The sequence below is a fragment of the Tachysurus vachellii genome, chromosome 15 (assembly GCF_030014155.1).
Source record: "Tachysurus vachellii isolate PV-2020 chromosome 15, HZAU_Pvac_v1, whole genome shotgun sequence".
NCBI lineage: Eukaryota > Metazoa > Chordata > Actinopteri > Siluriformes > Bagridae > Tachysurus > Tachysurus vachellii.
Window position 1 is genome coordinate 2015451 of NC_083474.1, and position 12613 is coordinate 2028063.

Genomic DNA, 12613 nt, shown 5'->3' on the forward strand with positions numbered 1-12613 from the left:
CACCATAAGAAAGAGACTGGGCAAAGATGGTCTGCATGGAGTTCCAAGATGAAACACGCTGTTGAGCAAAAAGAACATAAAGGCTCATCTCGGATCTGCCAGAAAACATCTTTATGATCCCTGAGACTTTTGGGAAAATACTCTGTGGACTGACAAGACAAAATTTGAACTTTTTGGAAGGTCTGTGTCCCGTTACATCTGGTGCAAAAGTAACACAGCATTTCAGAAAAAGAACATCATACTAACAGTACAATATGGTGATGGTAGTGTGATGGTCTGGGGCTGTTTTACTGCTTCAGGTCCTGGAAGACTTGCTGTAATAAAAGGACCATGAATTCTGCTGTCTACCAAAAATCCAGAAGGACAATTTGCGGCCATTTGTTCGTGACCTCAAGCTGAATTGAACTTGGGTTCTGCAGCAGGACAATGAACACACCAGCAAGTCCACTTCTGAATGGCTGAAGAAAAACAAAATGAAGACTTTGGAGTCAAAGTCCTGATCTGAATCCTATTGAGATGCTGTGGCATGACCTTAAAAAGGTGGATCATGTTAAAAAACCCTCCAATGTAGCTGAATTACAATTCTGCAAAGATGAGTGGACCAAAATTCCTCCACAGTGCTGTAACAGATTCATTGCAAGTTATCGCAAACGCTGGCTTAGCGTTCTTGCTGCTAAGTGTGGCCCAACCAGTTATTAGGTTTAGGGGGGGAAGCACTTTTTCACACAGGGCCGTGTAGGTTTGGATTTAGTTTTCCCTTAATAATAAAAACCTTCATTTAAAAACTGCATGTTGTGTTTACTTGTGTTATCTTTGACTAATATTTAAATTTGTTTGATGATCCGAAACATTAAAGTGTGACAAACATGCAAAAAAATACAAAATCAGGAAGGGGGCCAACACTTTTTCACACCACTGTATCTAAAGGAAGGTTAGCCAGTTGGAGAAAAAAGTGATTGTGTGAGAAAGAAAGTGATTGTGATTGTGTTTACTTGGCAGTGGTGGTGGGGGCAGTGGTGGTGGGGGCAGTGGTGGCTCGACTGGTTAAGGCTCTGAGTTGTTGATCAGAGGATTGGGGTTCAAGGCCCCGCACAGCCAAGCTGCCACTGCTGGGCCCTTGAGCAAGGCCCTCAACCCTCCCTGCTACAGGGGCACTGTATCATAGCTGCCCCTGCACTCTGACCCCAACCTCCTCAGTTGGGGTATGTGAAGAAAAGAATTCCGCTGTGCTGTAATGTATATGTGGCGATAATAAAGGCTTCTATGTCCCCTGTTCTCTCTCTCAGATGGAGGTCAGGAATGATAAGTTATATTATATAAGTAGAAGACTGAGCAATTCTCTTTCTCAATAGCGTACAGAATAAAATTTCATCCTCAATACACAGCGGTATCAGATGTCTGAGTGATTGCAATGCTAGAAAATGTGTTACTGCTGTGTAATAGTTACTGTATGGCAAGCTGCACCATTAGGATCCTCATAACTCTGAAATCGCTGCTGTACAGGTGAGATTATAGTTATGAGGCGATGATGATGATGATGAAGAAGACTTTGCTATATATACTGTACTTGGAGAGGAAACATAAAACGACTAGTATATAAAGCATTAACCCCTTTAAATAGCCAGGACTTGTCAGTGGATCCTGACTCTATTAGATACTTATTCTTTTCACCATGCTAAGTGAATCATTTGAATCCAAATGAATACTGGAATAATACACGGAACATTTGAACACGATTCTCACCATGAATCTTTTCAACACTTTCATTCTGTCTGCATTTTTCTGCCAAGTAGCCTCTCAAGCTTTATGAAAGGCTGAAGTGTATTCACTCCCTTCAATTTTATGAGCTAATAATTCCTGCTTAGCAGGGGAGAGAAAAAACCTCCACTCTTCCATTCTCTTGGCTGATACATTGCTATAACTGTAATTGATTACGAGGGCTGTTTAGATATTGCGTGCATGCTTGTGAACCTTGACTAGCAAATGGCGTGCTCTGAAATTAGCAAAAACAGATGGCACATGGATTTCGTTCGTGAACGTCTTGAGTCTAGAAAAAGAAAACCTGATCCGATAGGTTAAGTGAGTTTATTACAAATAAGACGCAGGTTTATTATACGGTTTATCTTTCTATTTGTCACATGATGTACACAATAAATTAGCAGTGCTAGCCAATGCTTTCAATATCTATATTCTGCTTGAAAGAAGGTGTGGCCTAAAGCTTCCTTTATTTCTTATGAAACTACTTGTATTTAGTATTTATTTTCATAAACTCTATTAACTGCCTATTCGAATTTGTGTATCGTACGATCCTGATGTCCGGCCAAAAATAAGCACTGCACAAGCAAACGTCTGTTTATTCTGTATTTAATTGTGATCTTTCTTTTATTATTCTATTTAATGACATTTCAGACAATTTTTTTTTTTTTTTCCCCCTCCACTAACAGAAGTAGATTCTAAAGAAGTTACACTGTCTTCATAGCGATCTGGCTAACTAGCTAGCTCACGCTGATATGTGCAATATATCAAATTTTAATTCAGCAGTTAGATCCTCTCAAGGTTTCTTCCTTTACCATCTAAATCAGTGTTACTCATTGCGCGGCTCGCCGAGCCTCCTGCGGCTCGCCAAGCTTTAATATGCGGCTCGCATGGCAGTTAATAATACGATGATATGATCATGTGGTTAAAATTTATTTGTCATTTAAATAACATTAAAAACAATCAGGGAAGCATAGAAAAACGAATGTGCTCTATTACAAATAATAATATATATTTATATATATTATTTGACTCGTCACTGACTCACTGCGTTCTGTGCAATAGCCAGTTTTTGGCGGCCTGCCAGAAGCTAGTTTGTGTTTCATGCTAGTTAACAACTTGTGTTTACTGTACACACACGGACCAAAAAATGGATCGATTTCTTATCAAACAATCCCGCGCACAAAATGAACAGCAACAAAGCAATGTGACAGTGACAAAAGAGGTAACTGATGGGGAGCATGCATCATCCGCAACTCGAGAGGAAGCCGGAGACGGAGGTTGTGGAGAGTCTGCGCCTGCTAGAAAAAAGAAAGGTGCGAGTCATAAAAGATGAGCATAGAAAATTTCAAGAAAAGTGGACAGATGAATTTTTATTTGTCCTTCACGGATCGAACCCTTTATGTTTACTATGCAAACAAACCCGCTCTGGTTTCAAGTGAAGTAATTTGGAGTGGCATTTTCAAACAACGCATCCTGATTTCAATAAAGGTTACCCGCCTGGAAGTGAAATAAGAACAAGAAAAATAGAGCAGCTTTCTTAAATAGTCTTAAATAGCTTATCTGCTTAAATACAATGTACATTATGTTATGACTGAATAACTTGGCATACCTTGCGGTAAAAGTGGCTCTCCTATTGACTTTGTCCTATCAGTGTGGCTCACATGAAAAAAATAGTGAAGACCACTGATCTAAAGGGAGTTTTTCCTCCCCACAGTCACCTGAGTCACCTCAGACTTGCTCATTGGGGATAAATACATACACATTGTGAACTAAATCTATCTAATATTAATCTTGAATTTTGTATTCTATTAATCTTTCTATTATTCTTTATATTAACCTTTTGTTCTATGTTTATGTTCTGTAAAGCTGCTTTGAGACGATGTTAATTGTAAAAAGCGCCATACAAATAAACTTGAATTGAATTGAATAATATATATTGAAAAAAAAAAATATATATATATATATATTATATTTTGCTATGTCTGCTGATGAGGTTGTTAACTCTAGATTTTAACTACATTTTAAAAAAAACAACCAACCAAACAAACAAATAAGCAAATATTAACAAGGACCCATTGTACACCCTTGAGGAACTCCATTCTGTATTAAATTTTTTGCTGGTTATATAAAGCATTATTGGTTATGTTGAATACAATATGTGGGACATATATATATAGATTATGTTTAATACAAATACAAATCAAATGTTCATATTTTATGAAGACCAACAGTTATTTCTATTGTTCTATTCTATTCTACAAGATCCCCACCAGGTCTCATACTTCAACTCCTTTGCTGTAAGATCGCTTTCTTGTGTTATCTTTTCTTATCTTATGCCTTAAATTTACCAAACGATTTTGCTGATGCGTTTTTGCTCAATCTTCACAGACGTTCTTAATGACCGAGCTGCCAAATATGCGCTTTCTCTTATGAAGAATATCTTCAAAAACCGTTTCAGAATTGAAAATCTAATATCAAGATACATGCAGGATAAAAAACCCAAGCCAAGAAACATACTTCACGCTTAGCAAACAGGAGCTCGGTCTGCTGACCCCATCATATACGAGCCAGTCGATATTTACATTTACATTTTATCCGTCTGGCAGAAAAAGTCCAGAGAGAATGATAAAATTACAAATAGCTTGAAGGCACAGTGAAATTAATCCTGAGGAAGATTTTTTCAAAGGAATGAAGACATCACTGGGGAAAATCATTTCAGTGAGGGTGCTGAAGTTCAGTGCAATGTGTAAACCTCTGAAAGTTTGGTATTTTAAATTAGTTTTCTATATTTTTTAATACCCACACAACACACTGAATCTTACAACAATACCAACAGCAATATTCATGAAATCATGATCCTACTTTTCCTTGTCTTCTTTGTCTCCTTCTTTATCTCTTCCTAGATTAAAGTTTCGCACCATAGAAACATGTACTGCTCTTTACAGCTTTAAAGATAACTTGAGCTTAGGATTTATGAAGCACGAATCAAATTTGATTATTGATTGTTGCCTGCGGTTTTTTACTTAAGCATTATTGATTCCTCTTTCCAGTTCTCTGCCTGTCAAAATTCCCAGATTGCCTTCAGTTTGACTCCTAACCCTAAGGTTGTGGGTTCGAGTCTTGGGCCGGCAATACCACGACTGAGGTGCCCTTGAGCAAGGCACCGAACCCGCCTCAACTGCTCCCCGGGCGCCGCAGCATAAATGGCTTCCCACTGCTCCGGGTGTGTGTTCACGGTGTGTGTGTGTTCACTGCTGTGTGTGTGCGCACTTTGGATGGGTTAAACGCAAAGAACAAATTCTGAGTATGGGTCACCGTACTTCACCGTATGTCACGTCACTTTCATTTTCACAAGAGTTAAGGTGTTGAGCTTCCAATAGACCGCTCAAGCTGGGCCCCTGAGCAAGGCCCTTAACCCTCAATCGCCATAAATCCTGTCCAGTGTCATCACTGTTGTTATCTGATTGTGTTCTCCTGTTTCGTGTTAGTCCTTGATTATATTAAAGCTGAGGTAATAGCTTTAATCCTGTGTATTAACACGTTATGAGTGGTGGACACCAAACATCTGGACCTCATTCAAACACGTTACACTTTCCTTGAAAGAAAATGACATGATAGAAAGCTCAGTCAAACTCTATTCGTAATAAATAAAATCTGGGTGAAAAGAAAATGAGCTCTAAAAACCTCAGAGAAAAAGAGAAGCTCTTGTATCTGTGAACATGGGCTTAAAAAGCTCGCGTATCCACTCATATCAGCTCAATGAGAGACACAAGCACAAGCCAAGAACTTCATCGCTCAGCAAGACGTCACATAAACCACGCACACGTTTACTCTATAGGGACTTTATCTCCGTATCGATCGTCTGCACACCGAATAAACACAGATCTGAAATCTCTATCAATCCTGTCACGGCTATAAATTCTTCATTAATATACGTGTGTGTGTTGAAAAGGTCAAATGTTATTAATCTCATCGAAAGCGGCATGCTTGGGTGGATTATACGTGAACATCGATCAAATTGAAAAATATAAAATTTATTTACTCGCAACGGAGGTTCATGTGACTGGAAACGTCAAGGATTTGGAGGTTTGGGGGAAGATTTTAGCAAAAAAAAATAAAAAACGCATCAAAACTGATCCATCTTCACAAAACACACTGAAACTGTTACCTCAAAACAAAGGTTTTCCAGAGTTTCAATATTTTTATTCATCACATAGACAGTATATTATACACACACATATATATATCGTCACTGTCGGGCGGAAACCTCGTATGTCCCAATTTGGTCAATTTCATATTTTTTCACATATCGATGCTATTGGTCAGTCCCCACGTGGGTCTGTTATTTTTACAAGTTATTAACCAATCTAAAGTCTTGAAAATAGCTTGAGCGCAAATCTCATAACTCCATTGGACACTTCAACTGTCCACCTCTTCCTCACTCCGTGGGAGAGCTTCACGGCATATTTCTCCTCAAGAAGAGTCGCAACGAATCAACACGTCTTCTGAGGTAAATGTCTTCAAAACACTGGGCTCAAAGAAAAAAAAATCTTGACCCCCGCTAGTTCTGGTGCTCGTCTGAGGACAGGAATTTAACGCAAGACAATCCACTGCAACGCGGACTAAACCCTGTGCACTGCAGATAAGGTACGGAGTTTTTTTCATTTCCTGAAAAATAACGGTTTTGGAGATACGAGGATTCCGCCCGACAGCGACGATATATATATATAATCTGCATATATAGATACAGATGCAACGTTCAGAGTTTTATATAACGTAAACGTGTGATTTATGTGATGTTCGTATTGAGGAATCTGATGGCTTGAGGAAAAGATTTCCACGCGAGCCTTTTAGCAATCGCGCTGCAGAAACACTCACCCGATCTGATCACAACAGGAAGCTACAAGAGTGGGTGGAGTCCTTAATGATGTCTGTAGCTCTGAAACTACTTGGTCTGGTGTAGACAAGAAGCAGACTGAGCAGCCCTGGAGATGTGCTAAGCCACAAGCAGTGCTCTCTACAGGGTTCTTCGATCCTGGATAGTAGAGCTTCCGTACTACACTGAGCACTGTCAGAAGTCTTTCTAAAGCACCAGGATAGAAAGTTCTCAGGATCTCTGGGAGATTTTCTCAGTAATCTCAAGTGGTACAATCTACTCCAAGGTACTCGTCACTCTCTCCAAATGAGTGCAGGGCAGCCGTCTCTTTCTAAGGTCCACAATCATTGGCTTGGTTTTGGTTTTGACATTCCAGGAGAGAACGTTGACCTGACACCAAGCTATAAGTTTCTCCACCTTGTTGTTGTTGGTGAACTTCACTATATAAATGGAGATGTGGGACACACAGACCTGTGTGTACAGGGAGTAGAGCAGGGGATCAGAACACACAATTGTGGTGCATGAGTGTTCAGGGTGAAAGGGTTGGACGTGAACTGGCCCACCATCATTACCTTGAGTCTGCCTGTAGGGACGTCCAAGACCCAGCTGAAGAGTGAGCAGTTGCAGCGTTAAGCCCAATGGGACGACTGCATAAAGATTGTTTCCATAGAAACAAGTCGTTACTATAGAAACAATATAGCATTGCATAGGATTTTAATTACAGTCAGAGCTGCTCATCTAGAAAATACATCAACACCTTCCTCATGAATTCTACAGATTGTTAGCTGATTTTTCTTCAGAATGTTAACAAACTTTCTTTCTTTCTTTACTTTTGTTGCTGGTCGAGAGGCAGTTCAGATGAAAACGAAGTTTCTTCGGTGCAGGATATCGAGCTGACGCCCGCCATTCCTCAACGATCCCAATAAAGCTAGAGGCTCAAAACAAGATTGATTGGAGAAAAATTAAACATTCTGCCTCAGGTCATATTCTGTCTTTTACCTTCCATATATGTTTTTTAATGATCTGTGGTTTCTCTCACTCACTCACTCATTTCCTACCGCTTATCCGAACTACCTCGGGTCACGGGGAGCCGTGATCGGGCATCAAGGCAGGATACACCCGATGATGCCTGAGATAGGCACAGGCTCCCCGTGACCCGAGATGAATGAATGAACTCTCATACACACACAAAAAAAATCTGTCAGACGTATTAAATTTCTCAAGATTATTTTTAATTTCTGCATTGATTAAAAAACAAACCGAGACGTTAAAAAACGCATGTTCATACACTTTTCTTTTTTTTCCCTTTAAAGATTAGAGATTCTTTTAATACTGACAAGATGAAGAGCACGAAGGGAAGCTGATGATTCTACAGAGATGCGAATTAAACAAAGAAAAACAAACAAAACAAAAAAAACGCTGAGAATGATTTGCAAACGTGTGTGTGTGTGTGTGTGTGTGTGTGTTTGTGTGTGTGATCAGTGTGTGTGTAATCTTCATCTTTATCCTGCTCACAATTCAATTTCATATCTACAAAAAAAATATTCGGTATTCGACAGACCGAACGAAAGAAACTATTTACACTGTACAACATCTTTCACAGGAAAAGTGTGTTGTGTGTAGGTTGTGAATTGTGCAGATTTTGTGACACTTTTGTTCTGTTTCACCTTCAAACACACACAAAGAACGACACGAACCACTGGAAAAGGTTTGTGACTCGTCTCAGGTGAGTCAAGAGACTAAAATTTGGAAAAAAACGAACAAAAAACAGGACGTTTTTAATAATACAATGATTTTAGACTCACGCTTCCGCTCTACCCCAAACCTTTTCTGTTAAACACTGAGGTAAAAAAATTAAAATTACCCATAAAACTTGAGTTAGAAAGTGTTTAGAGGTCAGCAGACACCATCCAGAAAAGTCTGAATTGGTTTTTATATCCTAAAATCACACCTGAGAAAATTTTACAGGTGAAGTGTTCATGATTTGATCAAATCTAAGAAACGTAACTGAAACGAAAAAAAAAAAACATTTCTGTTGATTTCAGTTTTATAAAATAGGAAATTAAAACAAAAGGAGAAACGTTAAAATGCGTAAAAAAACATCCTGAATTGTTTCATAATTTATTCAGTTTTCTCTCATTCTTTTTTTTTTTGTCTCACCTGAAACAGGAAATTAACGATGAAGCAAAAATGTTACGTTAAAAATAAATCAATCAAATTTTCTGAGGAAAAACTTTCTACGTTTCTGTAGGACGTGTTTTTGTTAGTTTCCCGAAAGTTTTTTGCCAAATCTCATTAATTAAAATTTTCGTTTAATTAACGCTCCTGAGTCATGAATTATTCTAACAAAACATGAACAAATTGAGCAAAAACGAATCCCTCAAAAATCTTTTTTTGTTTGTTTGTTTGTTGACTCGGCAGCTCTCGGCGTGTTTTCGAACGAAAAATGGGACAAATTTTCTAATGTTTTAATGTGTTTTGGAGTTTTGATTGAAACAGAAAAAAAAAAAAAAAGTTGGCCAAAAATGTTTTTTTTTTTAACTTTACATTTTCAGATTTTTTCCTTAATTCATTTGTCTCTCTGGGTTTGTACGGTCGATCGGCAGCTCTTGGGTGTGTTTGATGATGTCATCATCATAGAGGTTGGACTTTCTGGACATGATGGGTCTGCTGTCTCACCTGAGGCAGGTAACTAACACCCCCACCCCCCAACCCCCCGACATGGTGCTTTGCTCAGGTGAATTCTGTCGATGAAACAGAACAAAAAAATATCCCAAACTTGAATTGGCAGTTTTCTCTTTCTCGTTTACTTACTTTTGTGTCCCTCTTTTCTTCTGTATCCCTTTTTCTTTCCTTCCATATCTCACAAAACAACAATAATAAAAGACTTGGGGTTTTCTGTCGTTCATCACGATCCTTATTATTACCAACAGCTGTGTTTTTTTTAACATTCATTTTCTTTCCATTCCTCCACACAAACATTTTGTTTTGTTTTAATCTGGAGTTTTCATTTTCAGCTCTCAGTCTGTGCATCGCATGTAATATATACATGGCCAGCTATACTGAATACGACTTTTTTGCTTTATTCGCGCACACACACACACACACACACACACACACACACATACAATATGGCTTTCCGATATACAAATGAATGGAACAATACAGTCTTAATATCTTACAGAAACTTACAAGTGAGTCGCACTCCCGCTCTTTCTGTCTGTCTGTCTGTCCTTCTGTCTCTCTCTCTCTCTCGCACACACACACACACACACACACACACACACAGCATCCCAGTACTGTTGGATAGCTTGAAAAATAGTGCCATTTGTGGGGCAGACGTTAAACAGAGTTACATTTCACTCTGCAGTGAAGAGAGACAGAAAGCGAGAGTGAGACAGAGGGACAGATAGAGAGTGAGACAGAAAGAGAGATAAAATCCGATCTATTATATCACTGTACGCTGAACTCTGGCATCTTAGTGCAAAGAAACCCACAAAGCAATAAAGAATCGAGACATCCGTCTTAAAAACGTTGGAATTGTGCTGTTTGGCTGTACAAAAGTCGAACTGACACACACAGAAACACACACGCACACAAACACACATACACACACACACACACACAGGGAGTACAACATAAGCAAAAGATTTGTCACAAATGTCTCTGGTCACATGATTCCCTAACATGTGCATGACTTCCTGTTTGGGAGCATCAGTCTTGGTGTGTGTGTGTGTGTGTGTGTGTGTGTGTGTGTGGGGGTGTGTGTCTTTGTTTTTGTGTACTGGGGGAAATCACACTTCAGTCTGTTGTGTGTATGGCTGCATCTGTCCTTCCTCCAAACTGTCCAAACTTCCTCCAGTTTCGGAATCCTCAAACCCAAAGGGGGCGGAGACATCGGACACAGAGGACGTTTTGATTGACAGACGCTCATCAACGCTAGCGAACGCACTCAGCTCTGCCCCCTCGGATCCAAGCGGCAGCTGATGAGGAGGAAGATACTGGCTTGGGTGGAAATGTGGGCGTGCTCTCGTCAGCGTACTCGCCGTGGAAACTGGCTGACTGACAGGTGTGGCGTCTGGCAGGTAATCTTCTCCAGGAAGGCGTGGCTGCATTCGGTCACGTGAAACAAACTCCTCCTCCTGAGGGGGTGGGTACTCGCTGTCAACATCAAAACCACCTAAATAGTAGTCCGACTCTAAAGCCACACCCACGTCTGCCGGCGTTGATTCCTCGATGTCGGAGAGCCTCGTCGCCGGCAGCCAATCAGAAGTGTCCCAGTGATAAGCTGCGGAGATAGAACAGCCAATCAGATCAGCTGAAACAAAATGTTTTGTTCGCAAACGTTAGGGTACGAACATGCAGCGTTTCACAGCGTGCAACAGCAGGGGGCGGGGCATGCCTGTGGAACAGCCATGAGGTCATGAGGTCACATTCTGTAAAAAAACCAAACAAACACATGCAGCAATGTGTGGATACACAGAAGCGCAGGGACACACACACACGGTACACATCCTAGTCCTGACCAACCCAAGAACATCCACAACAAACACACAGACAGTAAGAAAAGAGAGACAGGAGCAAAGAGGAAGAGCAGCAGAGGGTTTGTTTAAAACAGGGAATCACAAGCAACTTGACATTACCCAGAATGCACCAGAGCATTCAGTCAGCAGTACAGAACAATGGGGAGGGTGAGAGAGGGAGCGAGAGGGTGAGAGAGGGAGCGAGAGGGTGAGAGAGGGAGCGAGACATTCACCTCTGCTGTAGGTTTGACCTTGATCCATAACAGAGACTGGCAGTTAGAGGAGAGACAGAAGGGCGGATCAGCATAATGCTTACTGCACTGCAGCGTGTGTGTGTGTGTGAGTGTGTGTGTCTGTGTGTGTGACTTTTGACTACACTAGAAAAACCTTTAACACTCACTCACCCACACACTCACCCACACACATACACACACAGTTACTTCTGACTGATACAAACCGCTGACACAGAACCTTCTGTAAATGAACATCAGGTGTAGGGACAGTAAGCCGTTACCACGGAAACACCATTCGATCTCGAAAATGTCATTTTCACTCACTTTTTTTTTCACTTTAAAATCATTTCACGTGCGTGTTTTGTATCTGTTCTCTAACTCTATTTTAGACGCCTTGCTTCAAAGTGGGAATTTAAAAAATTTAAATAAATAAATAAAACCAAAACAACAACAAACAAAAAAACATACATTAACCATAGTTAAATAAATAAAAACCTAAATAAATAAATAAACAAAAACAAATAAAAACTTAAAGAAATAAAAACAAACAAAAAAGATAAAAATAAAAAACAAATAAAAAACAAACAAAAAAATAAACATAACTTTTTAAATGTTACAATGTAAATTGAATTAACTTTTAATCCTTTTTTTAAATTTTTTTTGTAAATTTTTTATTTTTTTTTGTTAAATTCATTATTTTCATTCATTATACTTTTTGGTTCAAATCTCTCCGTATCAGCAGCTGACTGTTTCAGTTCTGTCGTTTTTAACGGACCGATACATTTTATATTTGGCTGAAAACGGATCAGCGCCGAACTGAAATCGTCCTCTGTGAGCGTTTCTGTACTCCTTGTTTATAGCGTTAAGGAATCTTGTTTACTCGCTGTTTCAATCTCGATGTTTTTGTTTGCGCTTTCTGGGAAAAACGAGCTGCATGGATTCCACAGAGCGACTAATGACTCACAGCGACGGGGGGCAGAGGGAATTTTGGGAAACAATACACTTTAAGTTTCACAGAGCTCAGAGTGGAACATGGCCTTATAAATTTGTGTGTGTGTGTGTGTGTGTGTGATACTTAAGCTTAGGCCACATTATGGCAATTTTTCCCACCGTTTCCCAGCCGGCGATGAATTTTATGGCTTGTTGAATAAATCCCACGATCACCGAGCTGCACGAATCGTCTGCTCGCGTCTCGTAAACCGTTCGGTTTATTCTCCTACACG

At 39.7% G+C, this 12613-nt stretch overlaps 1 protein-coding gene across 1 annotated transcript in view; it reads right to left on the bottom strand.

The window, feature by feature from the left end:
- Nucleotides 1-7986: 7986 nt before the first annotated feature.
- The window catches only part of fat3a (FAT atypical cadherin 3a), a 107234-nt gene continuing 102607 nt past the window's right edge, over nt 7987-12613 (bottom strand). Inside the window, exons 29-30 of the mRNA XM_060887784.1 lie at nt 11391-11426; nt 7987-10922 (exon numbers count right to left, since the gene is read on the bottom strand). Of these exons, the coding sequence (XP_060743767.1) occupies nt 10429-10922; nt 11391-11426 (530 nt within the window). The 3' untranslated portion in view covers nt 7987-10428. The remainder of the gene's footprint in view (nt 10923-11390; nt 11427-12613) is intronic.